At 38.4% G+C, this 14,241-nt stretch overlaps 3 protein-coding genes across 3 annotated transcripts; 2 read left to right on the top strand and 1 right to left on the bottom strand.

Annotated features, from left to right (window-relative positions):
• Nucleotides 1-2,145: 2,145 nt before the first annotated feature.
• Nucleotides 2,146-3,970, top strand: LOC137941134 (peroxidase 72-like). Its single transcript, XM_068786410.1, has 4 exons — nucleotides 2,146-2,467; nucleotides 2,555-2,746; nucleotides 2,829-2,994; nucleotides 3,237-3,970. Exons 1-4 carry the CDS (start codon nucleotides 2,258-2,260, stop codon nucleotides 3,650-3,652), a joined length of 984 nt encoding a protein of 327 aa, XP_068642511.1. The 5' UTR covers nucleotides 2,146-2,257; the 3' UTR covers nucleotides 3,653-3,970.
• Nucleotides 3,971-4,356: 386 nt separating this feature from the next.
• LOC137940356 (uncharacterized) lies at nucleotides 4,357-11,213 on the top strand. The gene is made up of 10 exons (XM_068785382.1): nucleotides 4,357-4,888; nucleotides 5,858-6,340; nucleotides 7,521-7,678; nucleotides 7,842-7,925; nucleotides 8,024-8,076; nucleotides 9,130-9,211; nucleotides 9,493-9,600; nucleotides 9,839-9,959; nucleotides 10,264-10,349; nucleotides 10,840-11,213. Exons 1-10 carry the CDS (start codon nucleotides 4,516-4,518, stop codon nucleotides 11,056-11,058), a joined length of 1,767 nt encoding a protein of 588 aa, XP_068641483.1. The 5' UTR covers nucleotides 4,357-4,515; the 3' UTR covers nucleotides 11,059-11,213.
• Nucleotides 11,214-12,733, bottom strand: LOC137940903 (ribose-phosphate pyrophosphokinase 3, mitochondrial-like). Its single transcript, XM_068786017.1, has 4 exons — nucleotides 12,703-12,733; nucleotides 11,990-12,117; nucleotides 11,793-11,892; nucleotides 11,214-11,639 (listed from the first exon to the last, which is right to left on the bottom strand). The coding sequence occupies exons 1-4, from the start codon at nucleotides 12,731-12,733 to the stop codon at nucleotides 11,506-11,508; spliced, it is 393 nt and encodes a 130-aa protein (XP_068642118.1). The 3' UTR covers nucleotides 11,214-11,505.
• Nucleotides 12,734-14,241: the final 1,508 nt, after the last annotated feature.

Below are 14,241 nucleotides of genomic sequence, written 5' to 3'. Positions count from 1 at the left end.
GACATTTTGGAGAAGAAGTTTGGTTTTACCTGCTCCATGCACGTGATCTATCTCTCTGCAACTGTTCTGGCTTCTTTTGTTCTCGATTCAACAACTCCCTCCGAAAGAGAAACAAATTTAACTTCCATGGATAAAACTGACTGTGTTCATGTGAAGACTAACAACTCCCGCAGAAGGCCGAAGCATTTGCGACTTGCGAGTGAGCAGGTGAAGAAGCGGGTTGGAGACAGCAGCCATGGCACAAGTCAAAGATGCAATTATGAAGCAGATAACCCAGATAGACCTGTGAGGTCGAATCAATCTTAATCAACTTAACAGTAATATAAATAATGAAGTCCTCGACTATACGTCAAAACTCTATTTACCTCTTTCGAGCCATCATTATCAGTGAGCCTATTCAAAGATAACAGACAGAAGAACGAAAAAGTTCCAGCGATTGCCTCTTGGTTCATCACCAGTGAATAAAAACTACATAAATACTAAAAAACTAAAAGAAAGAAAAGGAAACTGTGCTTTATTAAAGAATAGTCTTTAAGTCGATTAGTAAACAGAAAGATATCAAATTTATTAATTGTCATAGATGATTTCAAATTGTGTGACTGAGAGACCTCAAGGGCTAATATATTGAAATCCTGCAAAACAAGCTTTCATGACCAGGGATGAAGTTGTTGTCAGAGGGACCTTAGCTCTCCGTTTATGAGAACAGATACAGGATAAAAATAAGGCCGAGAGTCAGCTAATCCACATAAACAAGCCAAAGGCTAAGGTCCCTTTAAAAAAAGTGTCCTTCCCTTTGACAAACAAGGTGAGTAGTTCTCCTACCCACCTCTAATTTGAACCTTCTCTGCCCATTACTTTCATTCTTCACCTAATATTCCTATTTATGGTCTCCTTCAACCATTTTTTCCCCTCTCGCAATCCAAATGTCTCCCTCTCATGTTTTTAAAAAAAATACAGTAATCCAAACTTCACATTCATGTTGTCTAAGGGATGGCCAGTTTGTTATGATTTGTGGATGGGATTTTCACCTAATTTTATAACTAATCTTTTAGTTAAACCGAATATAGTTTGTTAATTAACAAATTATGAACACTTTGTTTATCTACTTATGGGTTAAAATATCACATAAATAAATATTCATTCATAGCTTCCCTATGATTAGTGAGTAATCTTTTGAGTATTTAAGGGTTACCATATTCTTCATCTGTACGTATGACAATTTTACTATTTAATTACAAAGAATAACAAACATGATTAGAGAAGGAATGATGAAAGTAAGCGGTTAAGTAGAATAATTTTCACGTAAATAAGTCTTATTCATCTTATAAGTACTCTCTAGTACTTGAGGTTGGAAGAAGAGACCTGCAAAATCAGACTGAATCCCCAAGGCTTGCATCATTTGATGGCCTGCGTGGCAGCTGGGGTTCTTTTCTTTTGCTTTTCTTTGGAAAGATGATCAAAGTAATCTCCACTAACTACTTAGAATAATGACATTAATCCCGCCATACTTGTTTTGTTTGATTCGTAGATGACTTCGAGTTTAAACAAAGTTGATTGAATCAAACAAAGCGACGAAAATCATTTCATTGTCAAAGGAGCAGGTGGTTCTCTCTGCCTCCACTTTAGGGTTTCCGTGTTTCTTGTCACGCCTGTCAATCAAATTTATAATTGCCGTTCAGCACATCATTCACTATTCCGTTTCTTCAAAGGTTTCGCAAGATGATTTGGATCTTTTTGGGTAAAAATGAATTAGACGAACTTACCGCAACTAACCCTTGTTTCTAGAAACAATGCTTCAGCGAGTCTGAAGCAGTTAGATAATTGATTTTATCATCTGGGAATTTAGAATTGTCTTCGGAAATGACTGAATTTGGGTAACTAGTAGAAATGTTTGATCTTTCTGTACTGGGAAAATGCATGACAATGGATCAACAGATTGCATGGCTCTTGGAGAGGAGATGAGAGCATCGGGCGTCTTCCTTTTTGACTTCTGACAAGGACAGAAATCTGGATTTCTTTTTCCTTTTGGAGTTGCATACAGGTCCGTTCATCTTTGGATCATGCAGCAGTTAGAAAGTTCAAGTTACCAACTACACTTTTGTTGAAGCTGTTTTCATCACTAAATCTTCCCTATAAGTACCCAGACTTCCTTCCCAGTTTTCATCATCTAGGAAGAAGCCCTGAGAACTCTTTCTGAAAGCTACTTGTTGAAGACAAGAGCAGGAAAGAGCTGGAAAGTAAGAAAAAGCTAACGAGAATGGCTTTTTCCAAGAATTTCCTTGTGGGTTTTGTAGTTCTAGCTTTCCTTCCTCTCTGCTTCTCTGACTATCTCTACCCTCACTTCTATGAGCACTCATGTCCGAAAGTAGAGGAGATTGTCAAGTCAGTTGTGGCGAAAGCTGTCGCCAAACAAGCCCGAAATGCTGCTTCCATAATCAGACTCCATTTTCACGATTGTTTCGTTAAGGTACTCTTTTAATTTGGTCGCAGAGTATTTGCATTACAGTTCGAATTTTCAATGCTTCGTCTTCAAATTTGGTCTGTTGGGTTTCAGGGTTGCGATGGTTCAGTGCTGTTAGACAGCAGTGGGAGCATCATAAGTGAGAAGCGATCGAACCCAAATCGCAATTCGGCCAGAGGGTTCGAGGTGATCGACGACATCAAAGCTGCATTGGAGAAGGAATGCCCGGAGAAAGTCTCTTGCGCAGATATTCTCACTCTTGCTGCCAGGGATTCTTCGCTTCTGGTAATCTCTCAGAAATAAGAAGGCACGTATAGCTCTGCTCACAATTTCTGATTGACTGAAATCGACGGAGTTGTCGGTGTAGGCTGGAGGTCCAGGGTGGGTAGTTCCACTGGGGAGAAGAGACTCCAGGGGTGCCAGCTTGAGCGGCTCTAACAACAACATTCCTGCTCCAAACAACACACTTCCCACCATTATCACAAAATTCAAGCTTAAGGGTCTCAACCTCGTCGATCTTGTTGCTCTCTCAGGTTCCATACTTTTTATTTTTTATTTTTTAATCTTATCTTTCACTTTGTTTTTCTGATCATAGACCTCAATTTCCACGTCTATGGCCCCAAAAAGTCACCCCTACGACTGACTGAGCATGATATTTTATCAATCTTTTTCTGTCTGTTTCACTTTCGTACCAACTAGACTAGGCACCCTCCATGGGCTTGTCGAATAGACCGGTCCTGGCAATGAGTAATAAAAAGACCTGGTAAACATGCAGGTAGCCACACGATCGGATTTTCAAGGTGCACCAGCTTCCGGCAGAGGTTGTACAACCAGTCCGGTAACGGGCAGCCGGACTTGACCCTGGATGCATCTTACGCGGCCAAGCTCCGAACCAACTGCCCGAGGTCCGGCGGCGATCAGAACCTCTTCCCCCTGGACTTCGCCACCCCGGCCAAGTTCGACAACTTCTACTTCAAGCACTTGATAGCGTACAAGGGCCTGCTCAACTCCGACGAGGTGCTATTCACAAAGAGCGAGAAGACGATGCAGCTGGTCAAGCTGTACGCGGAGAACAACGAGCTCTTCTTGAAACATTTCGCGGAATCCATGGTCAAGATGGGCAACATCACGCCGTTGACGGGGAAGAAGGGTGAGATCAGGAAGAACTGCAGGAGGGTCAACAGCAGCTAAGGACCTTGTCAGCACACAGATATGTGGAAGAAAGGAGGATGAGTGGGACAGGGAAGCCCAGAATTGTTTCCGAAATGAGAATATTAATAAACGTGTAGGGATGTAATAATAGAGTGCGTCGGTGGTTGTCGGTGGTCGTTTGCAGTGTGAATGCCAGTGTGTCTTTTGTAATTTTATTCATCTTTACTGGAAAAGATTAAGTTGTATTTATCCAACGAGGAACGCTTTAATGTCAGCTGGGCCCAATGGATTTTGTTTTCAGATGGGCCCCCTTTCTTCAGCCCCAGAGAAGCATATAAGATGTTACGTGTTATGTAACATGACGTTTTTGTTGGCATGCGGTCATGATTCAATTATTCAATTAGGGGCCCATTTACTGAAGTGAGCATGACATATGGAACCATCGGTTAGTTAGTTGGATGGATTTGGGTACAGATTTTGTGGGCTGCTAATTTTTGTGATTTTGGATCCAAGACAGCGAAGGAAGGGGATGGTCCATAAGAGATATTGGTCTAATAAATATTTATTAATTAAAATAAAGTTGTATTAAAATTATTATTTTGGCATTTGTACTTTTACGCCTTCACTAAACAGCTGAGAGAAGGAAAAGCGGTGTTATCGGGAATCGGTGCTCTGCGGATCCTTATCCGCACCTTTTACGGGCTCCGACATGATGACTCGTTGAACACGAAGAAGGTGTTGGGTAATGGTATTGTGCGCAATCGACGTTGAGCAAAACGACTAAAATATTGCAAGTAAGCTCCTGTACATTCATGGTTTATGTGGCATTTCTTTCGGGCAGCATCCATTACGGCATTTCCTTCGCTTTGTGCTCGGAAGAAAACTAAGCAGAAGCAAACGCCATGAAATCTCTCGTCCATTCCAGCCCCAAGATTTCGTCGTCATCTCTTCTTTTCGCACATAAGTCTCAGAATCTCCCTAATCAGCATAGACAGATCCACTTTCCTCTCGGGGCGGTTGAGGGCTGTGCTGCGATTCCATGGAGGAGTTACACAACGAGAGCTTCCTTGAGTTCAGCTTCGGTAAATGAATTAGGATTAACGGAGGCAGAGGTACGCAGTCCGGCGTTGTCCTCATCGTATCGGCCGTCCGAGATTCCAAAACCAAATTCAACAGTGCTCGAAGCTCAGGGTAAGGTCTGCACCGGACCCAGGCAGACGAGGCCGCTAACCGAGGACCAAGCTTACAAGGTCTTGGACACGATTCTCAGATCAGGTGATTTTCTTATTGATGAGATTAGCTGTTGAGTAGTGTTATTTTTTGATAAATTTGATTTATCTTACGATCTATGATTTACTTATAATGGATTTATTGTAATAACGGTTTTTGAATTTATACGAAGTATCAAATTTCCTTTAAATGGTCAATGTCTTGGCGGGAAAAATATAGGTAGTTCTAAGGTAGTATTGCAGTTCACTGTGCTACAGGTACATGAAATTGATAGGTTCTCGTATTCTTCAAGATAGGGTCCAGCCATCTATTGGGTGGTAGGCGGAGACCCAAACTTTCGTCCAGTAATGAGCTTATTCAGACATCTAAAAGATAAAGAGTTGTTTTCCGGCTTAAGAAATTGTCTGAATTACTTATTAAACGATTTCAGATTCTTACAATTGTTCCTTATTTTGAACTCAAAATTTTAAATTAAAATTTTTGTACTAATATTAAAGAAGGAAATATTAGCAAGCAATTGCAGCTAAACTTGTGTGGGAACCGTGGTGCTCCCATGATTGTGAGGTTTCAGATTTAGTGCCATTGTCAAGGCACTTAAGAGTTGTCTGATCACTTTTTTTTTTTTTTTTTGGTAGATTTTTGGCACTAGGATCAAATATCTGTGAACATAGATAAAAAGTTGAGAAACATTAGTTTATTTATCTTTAAATTCTATCAATGGCAATGGTCAACACTGATCATCCCCACTAGAATAAAACGTAATTTCAAGTCTACAGTGTTTTTTAACTTGAGCCTCTAGTTATTTCTGCTGCCCATGCAGAGTGCATGACATAGCTCTATTTCCAGGTGAAGTTTATAGTTAACTATTGTTCTGAGTGCTGGTCAATGCCTTGCGGTGTTCTCAGTCGTGAGCATGTGTTTTACAAGAGTTATCACATTCTCTGTCTTTCTCTCTCACTCTCGTTTGTGCTTATTAATTTTTTGGACTTCTGATTGATACCGCTGCATTCCAAGCTAGGGGAGAGCTCCAAGATGAAGAGGAAGTTTCAAAGGCACAGCTTGGGGCTTTTTTTGCTGCAATGACAATACGTGCAAATGCTTTTCCAGAAGCCACCCAGTGGAGTGAAGGGGAAAGACGTGTCATGGATACATTCTGGCCTCGTCTGGTTCAGGTTCTTCCACCAGATATAATTTTCTTGGCAGATCCTGAAGGCACTATAATGGCATCTGGTAACGTAATTGGATCAAGATTTGTAGGGAAGGACTCTAGGGAGATGAGATTGGTGGGTGCTTTAAGAGAAGTTTTGGCTGGTGGACATCTGGGGTATGAAGAGGTTCAAGGTGTTCTGAGGGATGTTCTTCCATTAAGATCAGATGGAAGGGATCTCACAACGGTGAGTGAATCATTGTTCTCTGCCTTTCTAGTAGGCCAGCGGATGAATGGAGAAACAAATCGTGAGCTAAAAGCCTACTGTCTTGCTTTTGATGATGAGCTAGGTAAATCCTGCTTCCATAAGTTAGTTTTTTTGGGTTGAAATTAGTTTTCTATCAAGTGCTTGTGAAACAATGTTTATTGATGGGGATTTTGCATGTTGCATAAGAGAAATTCCAATTTCCAAGTGCCTTAAACATTTATCACATGGTTATTGATACCTATAAAAATTTTAATCCTTGTAGATTGCCATTTAGCTCAGTGGCAACATGGGGGTTTTCTATTCTGAGTTTTTGAGTTCAAATCTCACTGCAATTTGAGTTGTGTGTGTCTGGATTAGGAGAAGAAGTATGGAATGTTTGTTAAATAGGAAGATGGAAGATAGTATTAAGAGAAAAGAGAGAAAGAGAGAAGTAGAATTGAGGAAAAGGGGCTGTGATGACAGCCTACATGATGGGGAGAAACTAGACCCCTATCTCATCTTTATTAAAATGACTAAATTTCCCTTAACTTAGGAAGGTCTACATAAGTGAGTAGTAACAGCCTCCAATCAATCTGGAGCTTAAACAATAAATACCCCAATTTCATACTACTAATCTGGATACTTCTAACTACAATATTACTGACTCAACCACTCTTGAAATCACTAAAATACCCCTTACTTCTAACAATGTTCATAATTACTTCGATTTCTGTTCTTCATTGAAGCGGTAAAGCAAATATGCCACTCCTTAATCATGTGTTATATTTATGAGTTCGAACTTTTTTTTTCTTTTCTGGAGTATTGTTTTCTACATGATTGCCTGTTATCACTGGGTGATAATAGGTCTGAAAAAGATGCTTAATGTAAATGCTTATATATATATATATATATTTTTTTTTTTTATCATTGCAGTTACTTCTTTTATAAGTGTTCCAGTTCCACCATATGGTTAAGGATCAAAATGTTATGCTAAATCTGAATTTTTAGGATATAAACAGGAACTAGAACAAAAAGGCAACTTCTTGTGCATAAAAAGAAAGCAGGAAGGAGGAGATCTAACCTGACATTTTTCATTTCACTGTATGCAAATGTTATAAATCTACCATGTGCTGGATGAGTCGCTTGATAGCTAAGACAGAGAAATAGGTGTTTTCAACGGGACTCATTTGAGATGTGTCAAATGATGTTCTGTTTCCAGTTTGTTTACTTTCTAGTCTTTGTGAGTAAGCAGCATTCATTTATTTATTATTTTTGTGCATCAGGTCCTCCTCCAGTGGCTGATGTGAGATCTTTGACTCATTATGGGGAGCCTTATGACGGGAATACACGTTTCTTTAGAAGCACATTGTTTGTTGCTGCAGTGAGGGCATCTTATGGGGAATCTTGCCTGCTCCATGGTGTTGACTGGATGCCACCTAAGGTCAGCCAGGCATTTTTTAACAATATATGATCTGAATTTTTTTTCTTGCGATATATTATTTTGTTGATTTTCTGAAGGTTGGACCTCCCTTTACTGCCGATCTTGATTGTCTTGGCGTGTAGAATGAATTTTTTCTGAAAAACTGCGTTATCAAGATTTGCAGGGGGGCATAACTGAAGAACAGATGCTAAAATTCATGGGTGCAAATACAAGCTTGTCCATGTTGCAGGCTAAAAAACTCCTGGAGGTCTTCTTGGTTCACCATCTTATCAAGTGAATTTAATTATTATTGTAAAAAAAAAAAGTGAATTTAGTTGTTTAATACCATTCCTGTCTTTGTCTCAGGCTGAAGATGTTGGTTTTGTTCACATTAGTCAACGTGAAGCTCGCCCATCCCTGTATGAATCTTCTCCAATATATATTTTCCTTTTAAATTTTTTTGTCCTGTTAAATATTTTATAGAGTTGTGGTTGATAACATGTTGGTTATCTCTATTTGGAGTTATTTTTTGGTCAGACATTTGGCTTGGTGTAATAGTGGAATCTTTATTGGGACTTTTTGAATGGTAATAACTTATTTATTGGTTTAAAAAGCTATTCCCCTGCTAAATTTAACAGGTGAGCTTAGAGATAAAGTTGTGTTTAACTGAAGTACTTGTTAAGGTTAATGGTATAGGTTTAGCTGGATATGATGGAGTAGGATAATTATTTTCTCTTAGTGATGGTTCAACTTAGGTGCTTATTGAAGGCAACATAATGGGATTGAATCGGTGATTGCTGTTGAATTTTTGGAAAAGAGAATTATTGCACTAACTTGTTGTAATTTGAGTACAATCAGCCTCTATTTACAATAGAGGAAGCTAATAAAATCCAATTACAATTAAACTACCCTTGTCCCAATTACATCTAATGTTAAACACTAAAAGATAAGTCATAGAACAATTGAATAACTGAATATAAATAGGAGATTAACATAACTAAAACATCTTTAACTAAGACTCTTCTATGTGACTCCTGTAAGACTCCATCATATTAATTCTGGCTTTGTAAGACTTCTTACTGTAAGAGTCATGTAACACTCTTCCATATCTGCTCTTCAACAATTGCTACATGACATATCATATCTGAAATTCAAGGAAGGATTGAACTGGATGAAATATTGGATAAGAATCTAGTAAATTGAGTATATGGTTGCCTTTACCTATATGAGCAGTTTAGGTGAGCTAATCTATATTCTTGATTACTATTAAAATAAAAATATGGTTTAGAACTACTCTCATGTTTGGAGGATAAAAAAGGGTTGTGCCTAGCTAGTTCTATATCTATCAATTCAGAGATGCATAGTTGGGATGACAACTATTGAATAGTTGCATTTGTTGCAAACTGATTAAGTCACTCATTTTGAGATCTCACTGCCAATTGGTTTTATAATCACCTTTCGTTTCTTCTCAGATACTCGCTTATTGGACTGAGGGAGCACATAAAAAAGCGTCCACCTCTTGCAACATCTGAAAAAGTGCAGCAGTATTTAAGAGTGAGTTTGAACTTTACTTCTAAAGATGTTCAAATGTGGCATCTTCTGAATTTCTTAATATCACACATGTTGAAATATGGTCACAGCAGCTCCAGTTAAAAAGATGCAGTCAAGTGAATTTCTCTATCTTTCTTTACAGAATAGATGCATATCCTTGAATTTGGTTGAATTCCTTTATGAATTAAACATGTGAGGTTCAGGATCATCTGTAGGACTATTACATGATCCAGTATAGAATGCAACTGTACAAAGTAATATGTTTATGTCATATTGGAAAACAGGCCGCTGGGAAAGAAGCTATTGTCACCGGATTTTATCATGAGGGTTATGAGAATCCATTGTTGATGCTTATGAGAAGAAGGGGTGTTGATTCTGGTTTGGTGGTCAAGGTTGGTGTTGGCTCTACAGTTCTGCTATTTGAGGAATTTTTTGCTCTGTAATTGCCTACGAATGTGATTCTTTTAAAGTTTTTATTTTGAATGTTGAAACCTTTTGTCGTGGTGGGACTAGAACCCAGAACTATTTTTAAAGTTTTTATTTTTGTATGTTGGATCCTTTTTGCTCTGTTTCTTCTGATTCTTCTCTGCTTTTCATAAGTATTTTGAACTATTTTCAAATTGTGTATAGGGTGAAGAAGGAGCTCTCTCGATGACTACAAAACTGCGATCAGGGATTGCAAAGGGCCTTCCAGTAAACTATTGTTCAGGGTTCCGTTCACTGAATGTTGGTGTTGCTTCTGATGTTGATGGTACATGTTTTTCAACCATTACACTTTTGCTCTTTTGGAATATATGATTTTCCTTGAAACATTCTTCTTGCTTTGATGCCACCAATGGACAAGTGAAGAGTAGCCGAGGCTGATGTCCCATATAGACTTCAAAGCATCAGACATAGCACATTTGTCCATAGGTTTCCCTGTTTAGAGGAAAATTTCCCCTCCTCTTGTGATAGAATAAAGCTGCAATCAGAATATGATCTTCCAATTCATTTTCAATAGGTGTTCTATGACCTGGTTAATGACAATGTCCCGTTGTACACCAAATATTTTGCAGGAATTTCACGTGAAAGTTTCACTATTGAGGTCAGTGCCAAGGATTATGGTTTTGAACCTACCGAGACCCCAAGGACAGATAGATCGGTAAGATCCTCATTGAAAATGCTATGACCTAAACTATACAAAACAGTAAGGAAGCCGTGACCTTTTTCTGATGCTTAACCTTTGTTGTCAATATGCAAGAAAACCTTACAGGAACTGATAAAAATTAAGTCGCCTTTCAAGTGGGAATTCTTCCAGATAACAAATCTCAATATCCTTTTGTTCTTTACTCTTCTTTTGCAATAGTGTTCACCACTCCAAGTGTGCCTCGTGTGAGACTTTAAAACCTCACAATGAGAAACCTGTGTGGCCTTTAAACTGAAGCCTCAATCCAAACGTTTCAGTTGGCTGTAAGGATTGCTGATTAAAAGATAGAAACTCCTGGACTTATGATCTGCGAGAACTCTTTGATATTTCCGGCACATCAGTTACATGCTTTATAATGGAGACAAAAAGAAAATAAACTGAAGTTTATGCACAAATGATATTTTTTTTGGTGGCAAATAACTTTGATCGTGTTTGTCATTTTCAGGTTTTGAGGAATATCGAGTTAGGATTGGCTGCTCTCAAAGGTGAAAAAGGCCCTGCTTATGATCGTATAGTTTTGAATGCTGGAATGGTTGACCATTTGCTGGGTAGTGAGGGAGCAAAGGATGTACTCGCTGCAATGGATAGAGCACGGGAAGCCATTGATAGCGGGCGTGCTCTCAAAAGATTAATGAATTACTTCAGTCTCTCTCACAGTGTATAACATAAATATGGAAACACATTAGCAAACATAGCAAACTTAGTTGAGAAAAATTGCATGCGTTCAAATATTTTGATAATAGAACTGGATTAAATAAGCAGATGGTTAAGTCCACTTGAATAGGATGTGGCTACCAGTGAGGCCGTCATGAATGTTTTCTCGTTCATCTCATTGGACCGCTCTACTGTTTCAGAGATTTACCATCCACCAATGCCGGAAATGGCCGGAATTAGACCCTATGGGTAATCGATGAATGAAAAAGGGTAGAAATCACAGGATTTAAATTCTTGAATAAAGCTTTGTACAGGGATGGCCCCCACAAGGACAGGTTTGCTTACTGCAAGGGAATTGCAAAAATTTGCACCTAGTTTCTCTCCATATATCATCTCTAATATGCCTCAAGTGGAAAAGATGAGTTTTACTTTCTAGAGCTCGTTCAACTGGGGTGGCTTAGATCTGAAGAGCAGTGGCAACGGAGCTAGCCAGACTCAGTATTTCAAACGGAGGTTCGTTTTGCACTTGGCTAACTGTCAGTGGGCAGGAATCTGTGATCCAAAAGTACGTCAATCCATTTACTGGATTCCCTGAAAAACAGTATAATGTAAGAAAGAACAAGCATGTTGGGAGAAACAACAAGTTTTTTTCCAGTTTAATAGTAGACTCAATTCGAGGTTAGGCACAGAACGAATAACACGGTGCTTTCATGATATTTTCTTTTTCAACCAAACGATGCTTACCTTCTTTATCATGTTCAAACTTTTCCCATGACATATTGGGAAAGATCCCATGCGTCACATTAGCACTGATTGTTGCCGCTCCTTGATCAGCCAAAACTTTCTGTAGAAAAACATTGTGGAAAGTATTCCCACTTTGAATTGGCTGGTAAATTATTTGATAGTAATCCAAAATATTGAAGTTGAGAGAACCAGATTACCTGGCATTCGATCAGAGTGCCCCCTGATTGTACTAAATCATCAACAATAACAACATGACGACCTCTAGGATCTCCTTTGAGACGTACAAAACGTTGGTCTCCTTCCCGAACCTTGGTGCAAATCAAGACTGAAGTGGAAACTTATATTATGATATTTTAATTTAAGACAAAATGATATGCAAATGAGCAACTAAATCAGAGCATTACCGCAGGGAAATGCTGGAGCTGCTTAAGGAATTGTTTCCATGCGCCCTCATCAAGAAAAGCAATTGCTATCTAAATGAAGATAGATAGCACATCAGGTCCGTACTTGAATCCAGATGCATATAATTTATAAGAAACAAGTAATGATACTCTTAAAATTCAAATCGATCAATTCAATCTATCTTGTAGTTCAATGAAGTGAAACTAAAAACAAACTGAATACTAAAAAATCCAGTGGGTCACTGAAAGAGTGATTCCAATATTACAGGGATGACACTAACATTTTGTTCTGCAAAGCCAAAATAAAATCCGCAATACATGTCTTGTATAGGGAAGTTTTCCTATTTGTGCATGTTTAATGGTTGATATTTTCCTCACTGAAAAAGTGATTCCAATTTACCTTAGTATCGTTTGTTCTTTGAGCTCTCGGGAATGCGACTAATATACTTCAAAAACATGGTTTGACCACAAAAAAGAAGTTGCTGCACTGTTCCTAAAATCTGCAGTACAATCTTCTTGCATGAAAGGAAGTTTTCCCATTTGTGTATGTTTAACCTTTTTGCTAATGAAAGAGCAATTTCAAGATCCGGTAGCATTTGTTCTTTCAACCAGGAACATAACAAACAAACTACAAAAACATGGTGTTGACCAGAAAAAAATGAAGTTGATGCACAATTCGTAAGGTTAAAAACAAATTACAAACTTGCGAGCTATGGTGATATCCATCACGTTGAGAAGCAATTACAATACTCCATATCACTTCTGAAAGCATATGAGACTACTGAAAATGAAAGAGCTAACTCCTCTACAAATCAGCTAATTTCATCCATCTTACATTGTCAGAATCAGGTAGTTGTTGAAGCCTATTTTTTTAGCAGAGGTATCCCACTCTCAAAGCATGGTAAAAGTAAAATCTCTCCTGAAATACATTAAAAGAAAAGTTGATATCAATTAAAGAGATATCCAGAACTCAGAGAGAAGGACAAGAGACAACAAATACTGGTTTTGGTGATAATGTTACTCATTCATATACAGCAAGTGTCATTACAAACCTGCAAGGCGTGGATATAAAAAATCACTAAACTTGTAGGACCACCCCATGATATTGGTATATTTGACAAGATTCTGGCAAGAGTAAATGCCGTTTCAACATCTCCTTTTTCTTCCATACACTCCGAAGAACCGGTGTGGAAAAAAGGAAGCACGAGAATGAATGAGGAGATAAACATCCTTGGCAAGGCTATATGATGGATAGTTGCTCAAAGATTACTCCAGTAGAACTAAATGAAGCCAAGAATACCACATGCTGGCCACGTATGCCATAAGCATTAGAAATGAATAAGTTTGGGAATCTATCATCAAATGTCCTAAACAAGCAAGCAAAAAATATAGTCATATGGTCCTGTAGACTTGCAAATTATATTTCAAAGGATAGAACTTATGACCATTTGACCAGAGAAATTAGTCTTAATTGATCCATGAAGTCTATTACAAATTGAAATAAAAATTATGACCATTTGACCAGAGAATTTAGTCTCACACCACGAAATCCATGAAGTCTATTACAAAAAGTATCCCATGAGATCCATTAACTTATTACAAATAGCACCCCACGAGTTCCATCTAGTCTATTACAAATATGAGAATCTAGCCCCAGCAGACTTGAAATGAGGAAACCTTTTGATCACACTGCTACTTTGTAAGATGTGGAGTACCATACATTGGCTAGGGCATATAGGCGTTGGAATACAATGAAAATTGTCCATGTGGTTGACCCTTTTTTTCGTCCCTAGGTTACTCAAACCTTCAACATAACGCCAGCTCATAACCCTGAGGATTGACCACATCAGCAGTGGTTTTCCTTGACAACGGATTTGTGAGCCATCCTAATTTTCATTTTGGCCACCCACCCTTTAACACTTTTGAGTGTTGGTGTTATGAGTGCCTAAGAAACATTGAACAATTCTTCATATTCATTTTCTTCTTGTTTTGAATGATTAAGTGAGATTTTGTAAAAGGTAAAAACAGAATACAACAAAGGCCCTCCC

Source organism: Aristolochia californica, unplaced genomic scaffold (genome assembly GCF_029961685.1).
Source record: "Aristolochia californica isolate CCGP_79_NKW_82.1479 unplaced genomic scaffold, dmAriCali1.0.hap1 SCAF_9, whole genome shotgun sequence".
NCBI lineage: Eukaryota > Viridiplantae > Streptophyta > Magnoliopsida > Piperales > Aristolochiaceae > Aristolochia > Aristolochia californica.
This window is presented reverse-complemented; position numbering and strand designations above follow the sequence as displayed.

Coding starts and splice junctions, on each gene's coding strand:
- LOC137941134 (XM_068786410.1), top strand. CDS start 2,258: ATGGCTTTTTCCAAGAATTTCCTTGTGGGTTTTGTAGTTCTAGCTTTC. Junction 2,747..2,828: donor CCAGGGATTCTTCGCTTCTG/GTAATCTCTCAG, acceptor TTGTCGGTGTAG/GCTGGAGGTCCAGGGTGGGT. Junction 2,995..3,236: donor CGATCTTGTTGCTCTCTCAG/GTTCCATACTTT, acceptor GTAAACATGCAG/GTAGCCACACGATCGGATTT.
- LOC137940356 (XM_068785382.1), top strand. CDS start 4,516: ATGAAATCTCTCGTCCATTCCAGCCCCAAGATTTCGTCGTCATCTCTT. Junction 9,601..9,838: donor ATTCTGGTTTGGTGGTCAAG/GTTGGTGTTGGC, acceptor AATTGTGTATAG/GGTGAAGAAGGAGCTCTCTC. Junction 9,960..10,263: donor TGTTGCTTCTGATGTTGATG/GTACATGTTTTT, acceptor AATATTTTGCAG/GAATTTCACGTGAAAGTTTC.
- LOC137940903 (XM_068786017.1), bottom strand. CDS start 12,733: ATGGGAAAACTTCCTTTCATGCAAGAAGATT. Junction 12,118..12,702: donor TCCTTTCATGCAAGAAGATT/GTACTGCAGATT, acceptor TTTCCACTTCAG/TCTTGATTTGCACCAAGGTT. Junction 11,893..11,989: donor GCACTCTGATCGAATGCCAG/GTAATCTGGTTC, acceptor GTTTTTCTACAG/AAAGTTTTGGCTGATCAAGG.